General features: G+C 39.7%; 1 protein-coding gene across 4 annotated transcripts in view; it reads right to left on the bottom strand.

Annotated features, from left to right (window-relative positions):
* The window catches only part of DCLK1 (doublecortin like kinase 1), a 250,495-nt gene that overhangs the window by 160,845 nt on the left and 69,173 nt on the right, over positions 1-20,477 (bottom strand). Inside the window, exon 1 of one of the 4 annotated variants that reach the window (XM_065678392.1) lies at positions 17,542-17,601. The exons of the other annotated variants lie outside the window; for them this stretch is intronic. Coding sequence (XP_065534464.1) covers positions 17,542-17,586 — 45 coding nt within the window. The 5' untranslated portion in view covers positions 17,587-17,601. Of the gene's footprint in view, positions 1-17,541; positions 17,602-20,477 lie in introns of those variants that run through there. 4 annotated transcript variants of the gene reach the window in all.

The raw sequence follows: 20,477 nt of genomic DNA, 5'->3' as shown, positions 1-20,477 counted from the left end.
AAAGAACTCATTCAGAACCTCAGCCTTCTCCAAATCCAGGGTAGCCAGTTCTCCTGATAGCTTCCTCAGGGGGGCTACGTTGTCCGTAGTCTGTTTTTTATTCACTACATACCTATAGAATCCCTTCCTGTTATCCTTAACATCCCTAGCCAAGTTTAATTCTAACTGGGCCTTAGCCCTCCTAACCTGGTCCCTAGCTTCCTGGACAACATCCCTGCATTCTTCCCAGGCCACCTGTCCTTGCTTCCACCTTTTATATGACTCTTTTTTCCTTTGAATTTTCCTCAGCAGCTCCTTATCCATCCAAGGAGGTCTCCTGGCCCTCCTGCTGCACTTCCTTCTAGTTGGGATGCAGCACTCCTGAGCTTGTAGCAGGTGATCCTTGAATATCAACCAACAGTCTTGGGCCCCCCTGCCCTCCAGGGCTATATCCCATGGAACCTGACTAAGCAGGCTCCTGAAGAGGCCAAAGTCTGCTCTTCTGAAGTCCAGGGCAGTGAGCTTGCTGCACGCTCTTCTCACTCTCCTGGGGATTTCGCATTCAACCACCTCATGATCGCTGCATCCAAGGCTGCCCTGGAGCATCACATTTCCAACCAGCTCCTTGTCAGCTCCTCTATTACTTGCAGAAGGAAGTTGTCTTCCACACAATCGAGGAACCTCCTGGACTGCTTGTGCTGGGCCGTACCGTCCCTCCAACAGATACCAGGGTGGTTGAAGTCCCCCATGAGAACAAGGGCCTGCGAGCGTGAGCCTGTTCCTATCTGTCTGTAGAGTGCTTCATCCACAGGTTCTCCTTGATCAGGCGGTCTGTAACAGATTCCCCACAATAATGTCCCCCATAGCTGTTCTCCCTTTAGCCCTGACCCACAAACTCTCTGTTGACTGCTCACCTGTCCCCAGACAGCGTTCCATAGTCTCCAGCCTATCCCTAACATAAAGGGCAATTCCCCCTCCCCACCTGCCAGGCCTGTCTTTTCTAAAGAGCCTGTAACCTTCCATTCCAACACTCCAGTCATAGGAGCCATCCCACCATGTTTCTGTGATGCCTATTATATCATACCCCCGTAGACGTGCATACATCTCTAATTCCTCTTGTTTGTTCCCCATGCTACGGGCGTTTGTATAGAGGCATCTGAGACGAGCTCCACATGAAGCTGGAGCGGCTGGAATATCTCTACATTGCTCCGAGCATTTGTTATAGATGCTGGCAACTGACTGGGTGTGTTGGGATGGAAGGATGCCTCCCTCCCCCAACACATCTATTTTAAAGCATCCTTGACCAGCCTGACAAGCCTCCTACCAAAACCACTCTTCCCCTTATCAGTGCAGCTCCACCAGCCCCCAGTAGACCTGGCCTACAAACTTGGGTCCTGTGTTGAAGACACCCAAACCCCTGACTATGGCACCACCCTTCTAACCATTTATTAACTTGGCTAATCCTTCTAGCCTTTTTGGAGTCCTCCCCTGTATCCTGGAGAATTGACAAAAAGACTACCTGAGCTTCAGAGCCCCTAACCACCTCTCCCAGAGCTCTGTAGTCCTCCTTTATGTTCTTCAGGCTACTGCTATCTATATCACTAGCACTCACATGGATCACTAGAAGTGGGTAATTTTAGTTGGTTTCAGAATGAACAAAGATAAAAATTCGCTGAAGCTTAGGTTTGTAGACCTCATCAGGATGATGGGAAACAGCAGCTTTAATGAACAGCCTTAAAATCCTGTAAAACTGATACTTTGAACACTGGCCACAAGAATTGCACAACCTTAGATATAAGCTGCAGATATCATGTTTTAGCAGAAACAGTGCAATCAGCCCCCTACAATTCAAACTATGAGGAAAGCCCTTATGATACCCAACACATTTGAAAGCCACATGCCAGAACAGAACCTATTTAACTAACCAAATGCAGGAGTTTTAGTCAGGAATTGCACTTTGCAATATGTTTTTGTTCCTTATTACTTGAGGTTTCTGCCCATGGTTCTGGTTAAAGATTTCCATGGGCTACACTACAGCTCCTGACCCAGCCTGAAGGGGGGGCACAGAGATGGAAATCGCACCTGTGCTAAACAAAGGGCCAGGTTTGTTCCACAGAAGGTTGCATGGGGAACAAGACAGCTGGTGGCCAGAAGCCAGCCCAAATATGTTCTGTCCCACTCTGGACAGCCCTGAAAAAAACACCTGGGGTTGTGCGCTTCAGTAAAGAGCTAAACTGAGCACTATAAAAAACAGTCCTAAATAATCTGCCTCCATTATGCGTTATAAAAGTGGAATCTCATCAGTGAATAACATTCTTAAATATGACTCAAAACCAATTTACATCCAGTTCATATGTCAGTTCAGGGCAAGGAGCCCATACAGAAGAAGCAAAACAAAACAAAAAAACCCAAACCAAAAACCAAAACCAGAAAAAAACCCCAAACCTAGAACTGCATTGAACCATAAATGCACTAATTCTTTTCATATTAGACAGTATTTTAAGTTCTTATAGAAATATATACGATAACCCGGGTTTATCAAGCTCACCTTTTGTATTACACAATTTGTCACTTCGGAAAAAGAAAGACAGATGAACTGACTTGTTAAAGAAGTATGTGCTTTATTTACAGCACTGCTTTCTGGTGGCAGACACTTTTTACAGGAAATGTTTCTTGATCTTGTAAAGTGCAAGGAAAACTGAAAACAAAACAAGACCTGGACTCACACTGCTATTTTTCATTAAAGCCAAGACGCTGTTCTCATCTTGCCATGGACTGACTTTTCATCAATGCTCCACAGAACATGAACAAACACTGCTTGAAGCATAAACTGAAATGATCAATAGCTTAGTAAATGCACTTCACGTGTTTCTAGAAAGAAAATCAAAATGTGACAAGGAACAGATGAAACCACCTGAAGTTTCACCTGTCTCAAACCCAAACATGTTCACTGACTGAGGTGATATTGGTAACAAGCTATGTCTTTTTTATAGAAGACAGCCAATGCTGGCTTGTACACTTTGATACATAAGTTTTGGAATGTCTTAGAAAATTAATAAAACTCTTTTTTCAGCTAATAGCATCAAGAAGACATTGCTTATCTCTTCCTGGAAGCTTATTCTACATTGAAGAACCTGCAAAAGCACTAGGACCTAAAGAAAAAGATGTGGAGGATAACATTTCTGCTGAAGAAAACTATAAAAACAGGCAAAACTTAAAAAAAAATAAAGGCAGAATGGTTAATACTCTTTTAATCAATACAGAGTCCAATGATTTTATTTTGAAAGCTTTTCCTTTTCATTGCCTGTTCCTGTGCTTGTTTTTTTATTGTAGCGTTACACGTGATGGCAGTGAAACACCCCTGTAGTGAAAATAATGTTTTCTCAACATAGCTGTTGGAATAGAACCTCCTTCTAGTGGCCCAATTCATACAGTCTAAACATCTTTAAAATCTAGAAACCATCCATTAAAGCTAAACCAACCATTAGAGCTAAAGGCTTAGCTTTAATTTAATCTTAGCCTGGTGTGAACTTCTGACCTCTGGAATCCAAACTAAACTGTTTAACCTTCATTAGCCCTACATCCATTCCTTAAGAACTTGCCACCTTGGGAAACAAATCCTCTGCACACAGAAATATCACAGAGGTGAAGGTCTTCAGCTTGGATTACTTTATTACCTCAAAGCAAAATCCATGTTAAAGGCCTGCTTCCAGTTGCCTTATTTCCCTCTTACCTGCCCACTTCCACCTAAAACTTGTCAGCATCTCTGCACAGAATCCTTCCTGTTCCATCTCTCTCCCAAGCTTTCTTTCTTTGATCTTTCATCACATGTGTCTTGTCCTTCAGATTTTAGTCAAATGACCCTCTCAGCCTCTGGATTCCATCAATTTTGAGAAGTTTTAAGGCAAGATTCCTCTTAGGATTAGACATCCTGAGTTCCATATCCTATTTATATTTCTCTCTAATTAATGCTGTGTATATTATCTTCCACTATCATTTTGTAAGAATCCCTACATTATCAGGATAAAAGTTGAATCTTATGTTTAAATAAAGTATCGGTGTATACAGCCAATGCTTCTTTCAAATGCTGCAAAATTCACCACTTATAACTTCATTAAGCATTCATCTGTTTTTATTTGGTCTTTTGAAAAATACTAATTACCAATACAGCCATCCCGTCTCCATACCTTGCCTCCTCTAAGAAGCCTGAATAATTGAAACTTTCGTTTTATTTGGTACTTCCACTAGTAATTACCTTTTAATAGCATCTTTCAAAATCAATTCAAAATGCTTAGCTTCCAGGAAGAAGTCTTTAAAAAAAATGCTGCAACATATACAAGTCAGCTCCAGCTTATGGATGCTTGAAAAATACTATTACAGATATCACAAATAACAGAATACAGACTATACAGATATCACATGACAAAGTTAAAATAAAAAGGTATTTTAGCAGACCCCGTACTTCGTACAATTGAACAACGAAGTACCAGGATTTTTCTAGTTCTACTGTCCACAGTCAGAACAAGAGACTACAGATGAAATGGAAGACTTCAAGGATCTAAAAAACAGCAGTGCCTCAAAACAGATGCACAGGAACAGCTTATGTTCAACTACTGCAACCCACCAAGTAACTCAGGGTGCAACCATACCTGTCACTTTTATAGATGCAACTGCAGCAGTCTTGAAGTCTAAAAAGACAATCTTATATGCTAGAAATAATACTCAGAAAAAAACTTAATCTACAGAGTTCCCAAAAAATGATGAAAATGTGACAGTTGATTTTGTGGGTGTTTTTTAACACAAAATGAAATGCAGAGGATTTATATATAAAAGATATTGAAGTAATGACTACTGTGCAATTTAGGTAACATTACTAACCCCAGATCCTCACCCTTGGTGTTGAGCTCTGCTGGGTGGCTATCTATTAAACCAGTCCATCAAATGTCAGGTCTGTAAGCCTTTCGCAAACTGAACCTCCTTAGTAACTCTCTAAGCGCTATATACATAAATGACTTATGCTTTTTACAGTGGCAAGAATCCGAACACCAGCCTGAGAAGCAGACACTGCCAGTGCAGAAAGCTGCAGCAGGGCTAATCTGCAGCAGTGCCCACTGTAGCTGACAAAAATATTGAGAAGTGCAAAGAACTATACAGATTTCTAGAAGCACCCCAAAGCCACAGTTTGATCTTCCAAAAGACAGTTCTGAATCAGAGCAAGACATTAATAAACCAGTGGCAGCAGCTGCTCATCATACAAACTTCTAATAATCCTGTCTTGCATAACACTTTACCCTATCACTCTATAAGCCTTCCTTTAAAAAAATTGCCCAAAGGCTTGTCTTCAAGACTCCAAAAATCTGAACTTTGCAGTTTGACACGTTGTTTGCAAGATTTAAGAATAGCATCATCCAAAAAAAAAAAAAAAATTACCACCACTATGTCTATATGAACAATAATTTCAGTGAAGGTTTAATCCATCAAAGAACATGCTGGGAAGGAAAAAAAAAAAGCCAGCAAAACAATGCAACAGTGGTGTAGGAATAGTCCAGCCTCTGACACATGCAGATGGAAAAGATGGATCTTATTATTACACAGCAAAATCACCATACAAATAAACATCTTTTAATGGAAGAAAAATTGAGTAATACACCAGCAAATCTGTGCTTTGTCATCAAAAGGTACATTTTTATTTCCAAGTGGATCTGTTTAACTTAATCTAACTAAAAATTAGTCTATTGTGGTCCAGCCTATTTTTTGCCCCTCTCTCCACCCCCCTTCCCCCTTTTTTTTTTTGGCTAAAGATTAAGCTTGAGAAATAAATAATTAGGTCTACATAACTAGACAGGAAACAAGTCACCGTATGGTCCCCTTACTACATATACAAGGGAGATCTAAAGAATGTCAGAAGTCCTCAATAGTAGCCTGCAATTATAATAAAATCACTTGAGCTGAATTTAATCACAGACCATTTTTGGAGATTGACCCTAACCACTGACAATTTTCAGCTACAGTTCCACAGTTCTGCTCCTTCTGCAGTCTGCAGAAGAGCACAACGAGCAGCTGCTTGGTGCTTGGTGGTACTAGGGTTTCCCAGTAGATGTGCAGACACATGCAAGCAGAAACACCTACAAAGGAATGGGAAAACGAAAGCCTTCTACCTTCAAAGGCTTTAGCAAAGAGAAGCAGAGGCTCCTGCCACATGAGCATAATCCTGGCACTGAAACCGTTCCCTAGCAAAAGTGTTTTGGGAAGTTGTTCTAGCATGGATTTTGTTAAACTGACCAACATGACAAGATAGGGTTAGCTACAATGGTTACATGACAAAGTAGAATGGTAGCATGGTTTGATTCATGTAATAAGATAGTAGTTGTTCAATTTCATTTGTATTGGAATACTTAAAAACCAAGCCTAAAGATGCTTTAAACTTCCAGAACAGCTCCCCTTAACCTAATAGAAAAATGCTGCATACTGTTGCCTTGTAAACATTATTATAATCAAACCCAAGTATTTCTTTTTCCTGTTTTGATGGTAAGGAGATAATGCATCTCAAATGTCAGCCAGCAACCTCAATGCAAACACAAAGCAAGCCAAAGCAGACCTGTGCACACATGTAGAGCCATGGGCAGCTGAGTGCCAACACCAGCAGGCAGCCCATGCCCTTCAGGGAATGGCACAACAGCAGGCATGTGGATGTGCTATACTCACTGCGCTTCTCCCATCTTAGTGGGTGGCTGGAACCTGAATTTTACCAGCCAAAAGAATATAAGGAATGATTTTTCAGTCATTGTTAAAATTAACAACTTAGAATGAACAACTGTAAATACACCTGCTGAGGATATCTGCTGAAGTGGTGCCTTCAGCAAAAACACTCCAAAACCAGCACCAAGGGATTGTATTTCTCCATACCCTGCTGCAGCAAAGGTTTAATGCTGAGTGTCCTTCTCTTCTGCCTGCCTAACTGCTCCAAACTGAGCTTCACTGATCTCCTCCCTCAGCAATGTTTGCTTAAGACTTGACAAAACACGTTGATGTTTGTTTTCAGGTAAATTCAGCGTGAGATTCCTAACCAAAGGGGCTCAGTTATCTTATCCAATTTGATAAAGGACTCAAGATAGACATGAAAAACAGATAGCAAAACTCTAACCTAGTAATACTAGTTTTGCAAGCCAACAACTTTCCAACAGAATGGTTTATCTTTTATGCATGATAAAGATATTCTCATTAAGTAACCAAAATTCAATTCTGTCATGCATGCAAAAACTAATTCCTACTATAGCAAGTGGATTTTAACTCAGAGCTTTGTGCTTTTGTGCAAAACAGATTGAAAAAAAACACTGGAATTTTTCTCATTGGGAAATGAGGATTTGGTTTAATTAAAACATTTTGTGAGAACACAGGCATTTCATCAATATTTTAAACAAAAACAGTGTTGATGTTTTTGAAGCGCTCCATCCACAAATGAGTTTGATGTTTTGTCCCAATTAAGAAAAAAACTCTGCTCAGAATCTCCCAAAGAATAAAAATTCCCCATGATCAGTTACAAGCTTGTGCTTGAGTCTGCAAGTGGCTGTTGATCCATTTCAAAGGGTACTTGTATTTACAGCAGAAAAATTCTTTACAAATATGAACTGCAAAAGTCTTAGAAAAAATCACCACAAAAATAAGAACATAATGTATAGTCTCTGCTTCTTCAACAGCATTTTTATTATTTCTTGAAATATTCCACATCCCATTTGCAGCAAAACTAAGATTTCTTTCAAGAAAATCCACAAAAGGATGTATTTTTAAACATATTGACTCTTCAGTTTTGTACAACCTTGTAAACATGATTGTTCCACGTGACACTCCTAAATCACCCTGAATCACCAGCTTGCAGCAACAGAGGGGATGAAAAGGGGTAACAGGTTAATTTACACAGCCATGCAATCTTCACAGAAAAAAAAACCCATGATGGAGCAATACTTCACTTCTTAAACATTTTAAATAGTCTCAATATATAATTTTAGGAAATATTTTTTCTACCTTCCTTTACAAGTTGTAACTTAAATCTATCACAGTATTCAGTATCGGTAGCACTAGGAGAGAGATGAGGCATGAAGTTCCTTTAACACTCTTCATGTTGAGACTCCACTTGCTGTTATTATTCTGAGCACTACCTCTTCAATTATTCAAACTTTTGGGATTTCCTGTGGGACTTAATCATAACCAATATACAATTCTTCCAAGGTTAGGAATTAGATTTTAATTTACCCTTCAACAGCATGGTACACATTCTGAAGAAAGACATTAAAACTGTCCCTCGCGAAAGCAAACATCTCACCATAACTAAAGCATTTTTTTTTCTCAATGAACCCTTCAATAGAAGTAATAATTCCATAAATATTACCTCTCATAAGTATAAATTGGTGCAGTTGGTATAACAGATTAAAGATTTCCTAATATTCCTGAAACTTACAAAACACACTTTTCATTCCATTGGCAAATATTTGTGTAACAAACTGATACAGAAAGATTTTAAAAACATTTTCCTATGTACATTCATGAAGTACTTAAACAGAAGCAAAGATAACACAGTCTGACCATTCCTGATCTGCAGGAATTCTAGCAGAACTTGAACTGTTCAAAAGAGGAAGGTGCTCCTCTACTGGAGGGAAGAAAAGCAAGTACCCTAATTTGTTTATCCATACCTCTACTTAACTGGGAAATGTTTTCTTGAGGACCATCTCTTTAGTAACTGGGTTTTTCAAATATATTTTAGTACAATGTAATGTACATGCCAGGACCATCCCTGAGATTCTGTACTCCTGACTACAGATGCTATGCTCAGTAACTGAGCCAGTTGTTCATCCCTTTTGGCTTGAGCAGAGGAGTAGATGAGAGCAGCAAAGCTTTGTTAGTAATATTGCAGGGCAATATGCAGAGCTGGGGAGCAGCAAATAGCTTTGTTGGAGAGTTTCCCTTCTCTTCCATGATCACTGTGCCACTGACCAGTAAACAAAACCCTGTACTGACTGGTGGCTATACATCAGAAGAAAACTAATGTTTGAAAGGATGAAAAATAACATTACAATAATCATGGAAGACTTTTCTGACAAGCAGGCTTACAAATTAGTAGCACCACAGGATTAAGAAATGACTCAATTTTCTACCTGTAGCATGGTGCAGCATGGAAACAGGAGACAACATAAATGGAATGGCAAAGTGAATTTCTTTGAGGTTCCTCTCAGTTACCAAAATAAAAAAAGGGGGAAAAGAAAAAACTTCTGCAAGTGAGCTGTTAACTAGGTAAGTGACATGAGCCAGGATATAAAGGATGAAATAATGCCCCCAACATCATCATCAAAGGAGGACGCTAAACAGCAGCTGCTCCAGTACCAGTTTTGAACCAGTAAACTTGGGGATACCTTGAATTCAAGACACATAAAAGAGGCTGAATGAGGCCCTCTGAAGCAACAGAAGTCCAGAAAGACTGGAAAAAGGGTCCAGTCCAACAATCGCGGAAGCTGAGCAACGTTATCTGGGTAATTAAAATGTCTTGTCAATCAGACACTGGGTTCTAGGGAAATAAGATGGTTGCTGATGTGCGGTTCAAGCAATTAAAAGAAGGAAATATAATGAATGACAACTGGGAAAGATTTCTAATTGATATTTTGAGAATGTGGAAATAGTTGTTTTAAATGAGGAGTGCTACCTCTGATGGGTGAACTGGTAAACGTTAGTGCTTGCTGTAATGTTAAGACCACAAAGAGCAAATACAGTGTTTGGATGTATAAAATGGGATCTCAAATAATGGTATAGAGTGATGGTATTTCTGTGTTTCAGGCTAAGACAGATGTTCTTTGAACATTGTCTCCTGTAGGATACTGACAGTAAACTGTAGAGTTTAGAAAAAAACAACTGAGGGATCAGACCATACCCCTTTACTACAACATTCAAGGATCCCTATGTATTCATCGTGTCAAAGAGAAGGTAAAAAGGCCTACAGACTAAGCAACTATACCAGAAACAGAAACTTAATTAAGAATTTCTCTCTAGCTGCCAAAGACCTAATCAAGACAAATTACTGGAAGCTGGAGCTGGTTAAATTCTTATCAAAAGGTGCACCATATAATATTAAGCCATTTACAGTAATTATCAAGGGTTATGGGGGATTTTTCAATCATCGGAAAGTTTTTAAGTATCAGTGTTTATGCTATAGGAGATACTATTCAAATATAGCTACAAGTCTGGGAGCCAAAAGAAGAAGATCAAACCCCTTTGTTCTGCTTATTATGGCAGATCAGGGTGACCACAACAGACTGTTCGGAGATTTTAATTTTTCCACCCATGGATAATTACTCTTGTTTTTTGTTTAACAGATAACCACTGTGCTCTCTTACAGACAAAGTCCTCCTATTGGTTCACAAGGCACTGAAAATAGTACTTCTTTTGTACTTCACTGGAATTTTGAACTAAAGCCATTGCAGTAATGGCTCATCAGCTCCACAGTTTTAGGATGCTTATTAGCCTTACTCTACTCCCTCAAGAAAGCAGCCCCAGTTAGTTCAGAAAGTGACCTACTTGACTAAGAAATATAGGTCCAGGAAAAGTACCATCTGTAAATATAGCACCTTCCACAGTGCTGTGCACTGTGTTCACAATGTGCTGCTTTACAATAATCCAGTTTTCTCTTTCCAACAGGAAGACAAAACCAATACCAAGATAAAACCTCACCACAACAATGCCTTAACAACAACAATTACGATCTCTTCATTATTCACTTTCTAGTCCTCCCAGTAAAGAGATCTTATCAAAGGCATATTTTTTCCATCAGTAAATACCATGCCTCACTTAGGTATTCATCCCAATCACTCCTCTCTGGTAAATCTCTGTATTACCATGACATGCTGCTGGCTCACAGGGAATCCTGAATTCTCTGCAGATGTTGGAAAGAAGGACGGAAGTTAGTCCTTTATGTTTTGTCACTAAATTAAGGATTTGTTGGGAAATGTCTTCTCATAGCTTTAAGCACCTCTGTATGCTGACGTGAGCAGTTGCCTTGGAAACTAAACCACTCAAAATGTAATAAGAACAGAAGACATGTTAACCAACAGCTTCAGAACTGTTTCCACCATTAAACAATTACACCACTTGTCAATCTGTACAGTAGTACAGGATCTGCTGCTAAGTAATTCTTCAATAGATGTTCTGCCCATAAAAAACATAAACGTTCCTCCCATTAAGGTAGCTTCTACCATTTGTGCATTTACAGGGTTTGGGGGTGAGGTTTTTTTTGGTAGAGAGCAGTTAAATTTAGGAGAGAATTACCACAGCCCTGGTTATAGTTAGTCATTCGGCACTCTGATATCTGGGAGTCAACCAGACAGTTATTACATTCCCCATTCATGCAGGATGAAGCCACATTCTTCACTTAAACATTTCTATGTTGCCAACTGTCATTCAAGATGTGTACACGCGAGAGAACCGAATGACAGCTGTTGAAGGGAACAACTTTCAGATTTGTGCACACAGAAAAAAATAGTAACAACAACAACAAAAAAAAGATTACTTGTGAGGTTCATGTTTTTTCTCATTCAGCTATAGAAACTGAACAATTTTCTTCTATTAAAAAAATTGCATTAGTTCAGATGATTATCCAAAAATACTATACTGGCAAAGAAGTCATATTTGTGGTTTATTTCAAAATAGGGACAATGCGGTACAGGCACAGGTATACAAGACTAACTTCCTCTAACTGGTGTAGTATCCTTGCATTATATACATTTTAATTACGTGTAATACGTCAAACATGCCCTAAGTTTTAAACAAGGGGTGCAGAATCCCACAGTAGCATGTAAGAGAAGAATTTTCAAGTCATCTTTCCTAGAAGGCATCTTCTTCACAATAAAAAAAAAAAAAAGAAGAAGAAGAAGAAAGCATTGTCTTCAGTGAGTGAGCGGCTGCATGGCTCTGAGTTATTGGCTGGGGTTTAATCACAACACTTATTAAGAAATGTCTCTCTGTTTCAGGAGATTTTGCATTAAATTCAGAAGCACAGCCACTTGTACCCTTCTTTCAAATATTTCCCATAGACCTACAGGCAGGACAAGGGGGAAGATGAAAAACAAAATTTGACCTTAGGAGAAATTAACTGACATACCATGATACTATCAGTCGCAGTGTAGATGCTATTGAGAGTTCACAGAAATATATATCCATGTTCTTTTGCTTACTGCTGCTAGGGATTCTTTGTTAACTCTATAGTTTAGATGCCACACTTCTAATAAGAATTGTCGTACCAACACGCTCCTTAAAGACAATTTCTCCTGCCTTCACACCTTTGTAAGTACCACCTTGCACCTCTACAGTTTTTGGGGGAATAATCTATGACAAGCTTAACTGTTAAGACTTGCTTAGTTGTTACCAGTGACTGAGTAAACAGTTCAAAATGGCAACTTCTTTCCAAAACAACACTGTTCATTCTTCCCCAAAGCACTCAAAAAGCAGAGGAGAAAAGGTTAAGCACATAATGCTTAGAGATTGCTTCCAGCTCATCCCCTTTCTTAGAGCTTAGGTGACCCAGGATGTCCCAGACATCCAGTAGAGCCCCTTGCCTTAATCCACAATACTGTTCTTTGTCTTTGGAAGCAGCTCTTCATTCCTCCCCCTTTATTACATGCTCTATCCTAGAAATATTCTCTTGGTTTTTTTTTTTTTTAATAGCTAATTCATTATTTATTTTCTGTCATGTCCTAAGCAGTCCTCTTACCTCCACATAATCAGTCAAAATAATACACATAATTGTCACAATAAAACAAAACCAAAAAACTACACACAAAACACCACCCCCATACCCACCCACCCCCCCCAAAAAAAAACACACCCCCCCCAAAAAAACAAACTTTCAGATCACTAAAGTCAGTCTGTGACAAGAACCTGATCTGGATGAAGATGTAGAATGATTAGTCAAGTATGTGTATATAAGATGACTGGATCACGATGACTGATTCTGTATGAGCTTCCTTTTATCTTTCCTGGCCTCCAGCCTGGCTGCAAGGGATGCAGAGGTATCAGAGCAAATTTACCTCCAGACTTTTCAGCCCAAAGCTCTCCACACAATTATTTGTACTGAACTGACAAGCTTTAAGAAGTGATTTCCTAGTACCCTTGTATTAGCCTCCAGACACAAGCAAAGGAGCAGCAAGGGACACGTCTGGGGAACACATAATCTGCCATCTTGACTGTGTGCACAGTATGGATGAGACCTTTTCAGAAAAGTGCTGGGGAAGTTGCTATAACATGGCATCACAGCAGGTAACTGCATTCTTCTGTGCAGGTGGTGCAGATTAATTATTCAATATGTTGCCTATACAGTCTCCAAAACTTGCACTCTACAATAAAAAGGAGATGCTACAGTCAGGCAATAGACTGAAGGCTTAGTGGACTCTGAAAATTCTTGTTCACATCAAATAGTATTTTGTAGACAACTAATGCATCGGCTTGTTTTGGTGATAATTATGAAATTTCTCTCTGTAGCATCAGGAAGATGGAGAGAGTACTGGCACAACAGGTAAACTGCCCAGGGTCTTCAAGTCTTTGTGCCAGTTTTCCAGGTCATGATTTAGATTTAAAATTCATCTCTTTCCTTCAGAAACAATAGTGAGACTTAGATGCTTGGATGAAGCTAAAGAATGTGACTGAAAAAGTGACTTAAAGAGCATGCAGTGAGCCAGCACTGCATTTACACTTCTGCCAAGGGAAATGCCTTGTTCTTTTCCTCCCCAGCTCTCCTACTATCTCTAAACAAAACAGAAAGCCTACCATCAAATAAAGACACAGAAATAAGAGACATACGACTCACTGTTAGAGACCAATATGCTGGTCCTCTAACAAGCATTTAGTTCCAGCAAAGCTTAAATAACAATTCAACCACAGATTTTAAGATTTGCTTAGTATTTTCTCTACCTAGAAGACCTTACAGGAGAGGGTGGGGTTAGGTATTTGAGGGGAAGGGGGGCTGCGAGGGTTGTTTTTTGGGTTTTTTTACAAAATTAAATAATTATAAGTCAAAAGACTACCCTGTGACTTTAAAAACAAATATCACACAAGTCAAGAAAGGTTTCAGCTGGTTGTCTGCGGACAGAGCACACTCAACAGCAGACTGCAAACCTAAAAGGGTAATTTACTGAATCAGTCATATCAGCTTATTCCAAGAAGAACTGAATTGCCCTGTGGAAATATCTATTTATCTCTGAACAATTAGCTTAGTCTAGGTACACTGAACTTTAGACAGTGCTAGGTGAGATCAATCACCCTTTCCTTTACTCTCTTCTACCTCTGTACCTCCGTCTGCTGGAACATAAGGATACAGATACAGATGGCTTTTTTATGAAACAATAATCCAAACCAGAAAATCCCAGTAACTGAGTTTTTCATATGTTTATACAATACCAGTCTACAGATGTTCCCCCCTACCTCCAAACACAACAAAGAAAAAAACAAACACCAGACACTTCAAATGGAAGTATCTCTTCAATGACTGTCAACCTATGAAGTGAGGCTTCTCACAGGCCTTTTCAAATGAGGCACTGCAAGTAGCTAAGACAAGTAAAACTTCTTGCTGTTTTCCTTAGAAGAACATTTAATTTCAGCAAACATACAGAAAATTCACATAGCTACATTCTGACCTGGTTATCTAATAAATTCCTTGCTGAATTTTTTTTATTCAGTTGATATGTAAATATGTATCTACTGTAAACATAGATTAAAAGTCAAATATCAACTGTGAAAGAATTCTGTTGCTCTAAGTTCTCTGCCCACTAGATTTTGATCAAAGTATCTTAAAATGCCTTACTGCTCTCCTTACAGCCACATCTGCCTTTTGCATAGTAAAAAATTTCACATACATAAAGTGACAGGTCTTTAGTTTAGAAAAAAATAGTGTCATTGAGCAAGTTCCTACAGGCTCTAGTTTTTGCTTTTATCCACACGGAAATCTTTTCTTCCCCCTTCACCAAGTGTCACAATGAATTCGCATTCTTGTCTAATCACAGGCCCAATAAAGCCCGGTACTGACACTGTCATCTGATTTCTCAGTGAAAAGTGGATAAAGTTTTAAAGCAACAATGGCTCTGCGTGGCCTGCTAGGCAAAATGACTAATGGACCTGGGCTTTGGAAAAAGAAATGCTTCCAGTGACACAGAAAGGAAGGTTACAAGATTGAGGATGCATTTTAAAATGTACTCAGTAAGAAATTTAAGGCAGTGAAAATAGCTTGTAAGACTATTTAAGCTCAAAAGAAGAAATACAAGGAGAGTTCAATCAGCTTATCAGCCTCACATACATCTGCACAGGCAGTATCAAGAGAAGCTTTGCTTAGGGACTGCAGATCATTCAATCTATGTTTAAGCAGATAGCATACAATATGATTGCAACAAAAAGGGTGCAAGTTCCAACATGGTTGTTAGCCTGTCCTTCAGCTGGAGTAACAACTGTGTGGCGAGTATTTCAGCTCTGCACCACTCCAGACAGCAGGCAAAACATTGTAAGCTGGCACTAGAGGCACCCTGTAATTGAAAGTACCAGCCTCAGAAATTACAGTAAGAGTACCTTAGCTCTATCTACTAGCCCTCAAAGTTACGGACAGGTACAAAGCAGAGAGACCCAGAAGAGCTGGGAAATTCAGAAACACCACCAGAAGTTTTACTTGTTGCCACCCCATGAGCAGGGGCAGTCTGGGCAGCGCAGCGTGCATACATGCTGGGAGCCACATTGGTCATCCTTGCTCAAGGCTCAGTGAGCCAACAGCTGGCTGGCAATCATCAGTGAACTCCATCCCATTCCTGCTGAGCTTTTCAAATGACCCGTTATTATAAGAACTGCTACAGTTCCACAGCATAGTCCTGAATGGAAGTTGATAAACTGTGTGTCTTTTACAGCTTGACTGTAGAATAATATGGCAATATGTTTCCCAGAATCATCTTCAGAGTTTGCGTAAGTACTCAGCAATGAACAGTACTGTGGTCTCTTATGGCTCTGCATCCTGGGGGAGTTATTCCCTTAGTGATGAGAAAATACATGATTCAAATTCTTGCCAGTGAAAATCTTCCATTGACTGACCACCTTCACCACTTCCAACCCTACAACACAAAATCAGAGTTGAGAAGTAGGCATAGTTCTTCCCTCCTCTAGAGGGAAAGGAACATTTTGGTTACAAAAGGTGGGAAAGGGAAATATTTAGAGACTTCACAAGCATGAGTGGATGTGTCCCTTCCTGATTTTTTTTCTTTTTCTGCAGGACTGATGAGAAGACAGGTATCTTCTGATATTCCTCTGCACAGTACATACGGGAAGGGAAAGAATGGAGTTTGCTGCAGCCAGCACCAGCTTCAAAGAGCTCCAAAGTGCAGTAGAAGTATTGAGCAGCACTGAACTGAGGCTAGGTTGCAATTTTTGCCTTGGAAATAGAAGATTACATAGGTATGCTGGTGTTGGATCAGAGCTGGCTAAATGGTACTGGATGAATCCGTGGGATAAAATTAGTGCTTGGGAACAGGTTTCCAGCTCCTACTTCCAGCAAAAACCAAAAGTTCACACAAGAGGAAATAAGCCCCCGCAGACTACAGGAGCATTAACATTTTTGTAAGGGTCACAAATGTAAATGGCAGTTAATTGCATAAACCTTTTTTTTCCCCTTTTCTTTTAATACCATGATTATTTGACATTATTAACACAGAATCCAAAACCCAGAATACGTTATTTCAGTGCTGCACAGTTATAAAACTATGCACCAATAAAGGTCAGGCACTACTCAGAGGCATAGTAAAAATCTAACACCTGTGGTAGTCATTTATCATGATGCCACATCTTCCTGAAAAGGAAAACCAGAGCAACACATTAGATATGCCTCAACTTTGGAATGTTCATAACAACTATAATACTTCCAGTACAAATCTTTGCTGAAAATTTGCATGGAGGAGATATCTGTAATGTAATGGTGTAATTATGACATAGCAAAAATATTTTTAAATTTTAAAACAGAAATACACTCCCAAGTGTACACTGTCTAGTTGCAACAGTTTATTTTTTCCTGTTATTGAACTGGGTGTAGGAACAATGAACTCATATGTTGCTGGCTGGATACATAAGCACTTCATGGACAACTTACAGAAACATCATCCTTACAGTATTCCCAAGACCTGTGCTGGGCTTCCAACATCTCAGAACCCTCAAAGTTTGATTTCAGTGCATTTTGGGGTGATTATACTTTTAGGGATAAAGGAAATGGAAAATTATTAATGAGGTAAGGGGAGTGAAAGCCACATGCAAGAAGAAAGCTCCTAATAGGCAGGCAAAAATTTTGAATACATAAGTAACTTCAGGTGTTCTCAAAAAAAAACAAAACCTTGACAAAGAGTAATGAGGCATTTATCTTCCAGAGTAGAAAGAGTAAAAGGCTCTGTATGATGTGATGTACTTTGTCAGATCTCTCAGGAACAGGGTCTGAAACAACTGAAAGCACTCAATAGAGTATCTAAGCAATTAACAGGAAACATGAAGAACTGGGGGGCGGGAAGGATGTACCTTAAATATCACCTCTGCCAATCTTAAATGCTTCACTCCAAGCATTTTGTCACAAGCCAAAGGCTTTCCATCATGGAAAACAAGAGTATTTCCTTTCAGTCTGTCCTGGGTTCAGCAGTTCTCCTTCTTAGTAGCTGGTGCAGTGCTATGTTTTCATTTTTTGGCCTGGGAACAGTGCTGATATCGCCGATGTTTTCAGTTGCTGCTCAAATGTTTGGTCTGGCCAAGGACTTTCTGAGCCTCATGCTCTGCCAGGGAGGAGGGGAGGCTGGGAGGAAGCAGAGACAGGACACCTGACCCAAACTGACCAAAGAGGTATTCCATACCGCAGCACGTCATGCCCAGGATGTAACTGGCAGTTACCCCGAAGGGCTAGTGGACTGCAGGGTTGGACGAGGTATCGGTCGGTGCTCGGCTGGGGGGAGTGGGGCGAGTTATCAGTCAGCTGGTGCTGAGGTGTTGTATTCTTTCCTCTTGTTATTTCCTTTAGCACTATTATTATTGGTGGTAGCAGCAGTGGTTTGTGTTATACCTTAGTTACTAAACTGTTCTTATCTCAACCCGTGGGAGTTGCATTCTTTTCGATTCTCCTCTCCGTCCCTCCAGGAGCAGGGGGAGGGCAAGAAGGGGGGGAGTGAGTGAACGAGGTTTGTGGTTGGGTTTAAACCACGACACAGTCAAAGGTAGTAGACAAGCAACATTCTAATGGTTACAGGAAATACTTCCCTTTCCTCAGGAAAGCACTCTAACAACCAGGTCAAACTATTCTGGGCAGCAGCACTTAAGTCTATAATGATGCTGTTACACTTTGAAAAGTACAACACAGATCATTATTAGTTTAGAAAGCCAGCTAACACGAAGTACCGTAATTTTCTAGCCCAGATGTTAGCGTACTCAAGAAAACCTAAATGTCAGTTACTATAATCATGTGGTACTCTGATCATGCACAGAAATGCAAACCACCTATGCTGAGGGAGAACTAGGTTGAAGAACTGAGGATCAGGCACCCTTTTTATCCTCTAATTGTCCCTAGATTTTCAGTCAAATATCTGATTTTTTCACCACAAAAGCACAAAGAGAAAAGCAGCAGCGTCACTTCTCACATTACATAACTACACAGCATGTTCACCCCAGAAGTCCCCCTGCCCTTACAGTCCTGTGCCTCTGACCCACCACACTGTTCACACCTACCACATGCTTCCCATGGGACACCTTCATCTCTTCATTTTCACATAACTCTATTAAGCAGTCCTTGAAATTAACTTTCACTTAAAGACTCTTCTGTTATTATAAGGGGCTGCTAACTAATAACCTGAAAGTGCTCAGCCCTCAGTATCATGTCTGCAACATTTGGTACCCATGACACGGTAAATTCAGATTTGTTTTTTTCTAAGCAAGGTAAGGAGCTGGTAAAAGGCAAGTAGCAAAGCACTGACTCATACTGGAGTAATTTTTATAATGCTGAATTTAAAATAAATAAAAAAACCCCAACAAAACAACAAAAAACAACAAAACAAAACAAACCCCAATCGTGTATCTAAAAGCCTGATTTCTTTTAAAATCAAAAGAGGACAGAAATGACAGCTATTTTAAAACCTGCTGGCAAAGTAAAAATCCTGTTTGCAGTTCACTTCCTCGCAGAAGTCTAAAAAAGATGAGTGAGGAGAAAGTGACTAATTCTCTCCAGCCTTACTAATGGCAAGGTAATACAACTTACTGCAAGATACTAGTGATTTTTATTGCTGGTTTTTTGAGGTACCAACTGAAGTTTGGAGGAGCTTTTTTTCCTCCAGAGTTTAATGTAAGCTAATGACTGATATTTCAGGTGTAGAGACTTACACACATGACACAGAAATCTAGCAGTGCCCTCACACACACACCTCTTCCTGTTCCTCCTCCATGTCCTCATTTGCAATGCAATCTCTAGCAGAGACTAATTCTTCACTGTGGTAACAGCCATAATGAAGAACAAGATTTCTCTGCATAAATTAGCTTACTTAGACCAAGATGTTAGGTTAAATACTCACAGTTGCTGATACTGCATTTATTTGTTGTGTACAGAATTATTTTACATGTATTTCCTTACTTAATTTCAGTTTTGACTGCCTAACCCCATGAAGAGGCAGCCTTAAGGAGAGCACAAAGCTGTAACACCCTTTGAGCAGAGTTATCAATGAGAACAGAGCAACTACTTTTAAGTTGTTTCACCTGTATCTAAACATGAAAATACTGTCAAAGAGATGGTCTATAATGCTCCATAAGAAAGGTCAACCTAACACTGCTCTGAAAATGTATTACAGCAGGAATGAATATTAAACTGAGATGGCAGGTTCATGCAAACTGCCACAAAAGGGCAGGAGCTGTATATTTCAAGTCATAAAATCATAGAATGGTTTGGGTTGTAAGAGACCTTTAAAGATATCTAGTCCAACCACCCTTGCTATGGGCAGGGACACATTTCACTAGACCAGTTTTCTCAGAGCCCCATCCATCCTGGCCTTGAACTCTTCCAGTGACAGGGCATTCAAAGTCAGCTATGAGTAGTTCGAAACACAGTGCCCCAAAACTGACTGGTGATCTTGCACCTTCAGACAACACACACATACACAAACCCCAAACAATGCTGCACAATGAGTTTTGGATGTTAAAGACAGAACTGTAACCTAAGGAGCAATGCTGTTGTCCTCTTCCTTCCTAAACCTAGCAGGCACTGGGAACAAAAGGACAACAGTATCTTCTTTCATGTTGCATAAGACTATTTTTCTTTTTCTTTTCTCTTTATGTCTTCTCATTTCTTTTCAAAAGAGGTAAATAAGGACAGAACATGCAGCCAACATCATCCTCTAAAATACATAGCTCATATGTCTATTTGTCATCTCATTCCTGAATTAGCTTTTCTAATAAAAAAAAAAAAAAAGAAAAAAGTATCTGATTAG

The sequence above is a fragment of the Lathamus discolor genome, chromosome 4 (genome assembly GCF_037157495.1).
Source record: "Lathamus discolor isolate bLatDis1 chromosome 4, bLatDis1.hap1, whole genome shotgun sequence".
Classification (NCBI taxonomy): Eukaryota; Metazoa; Chordata; class Aves; order Psittaciformes; family Psittacidae; genus Lathamus; species Lathamus discolor.
The sequence above is the reverse complement of the archived record's forward strand: the minus strand, read 5'-3'. Positions and strand labels throughout refer to the sequence as shown.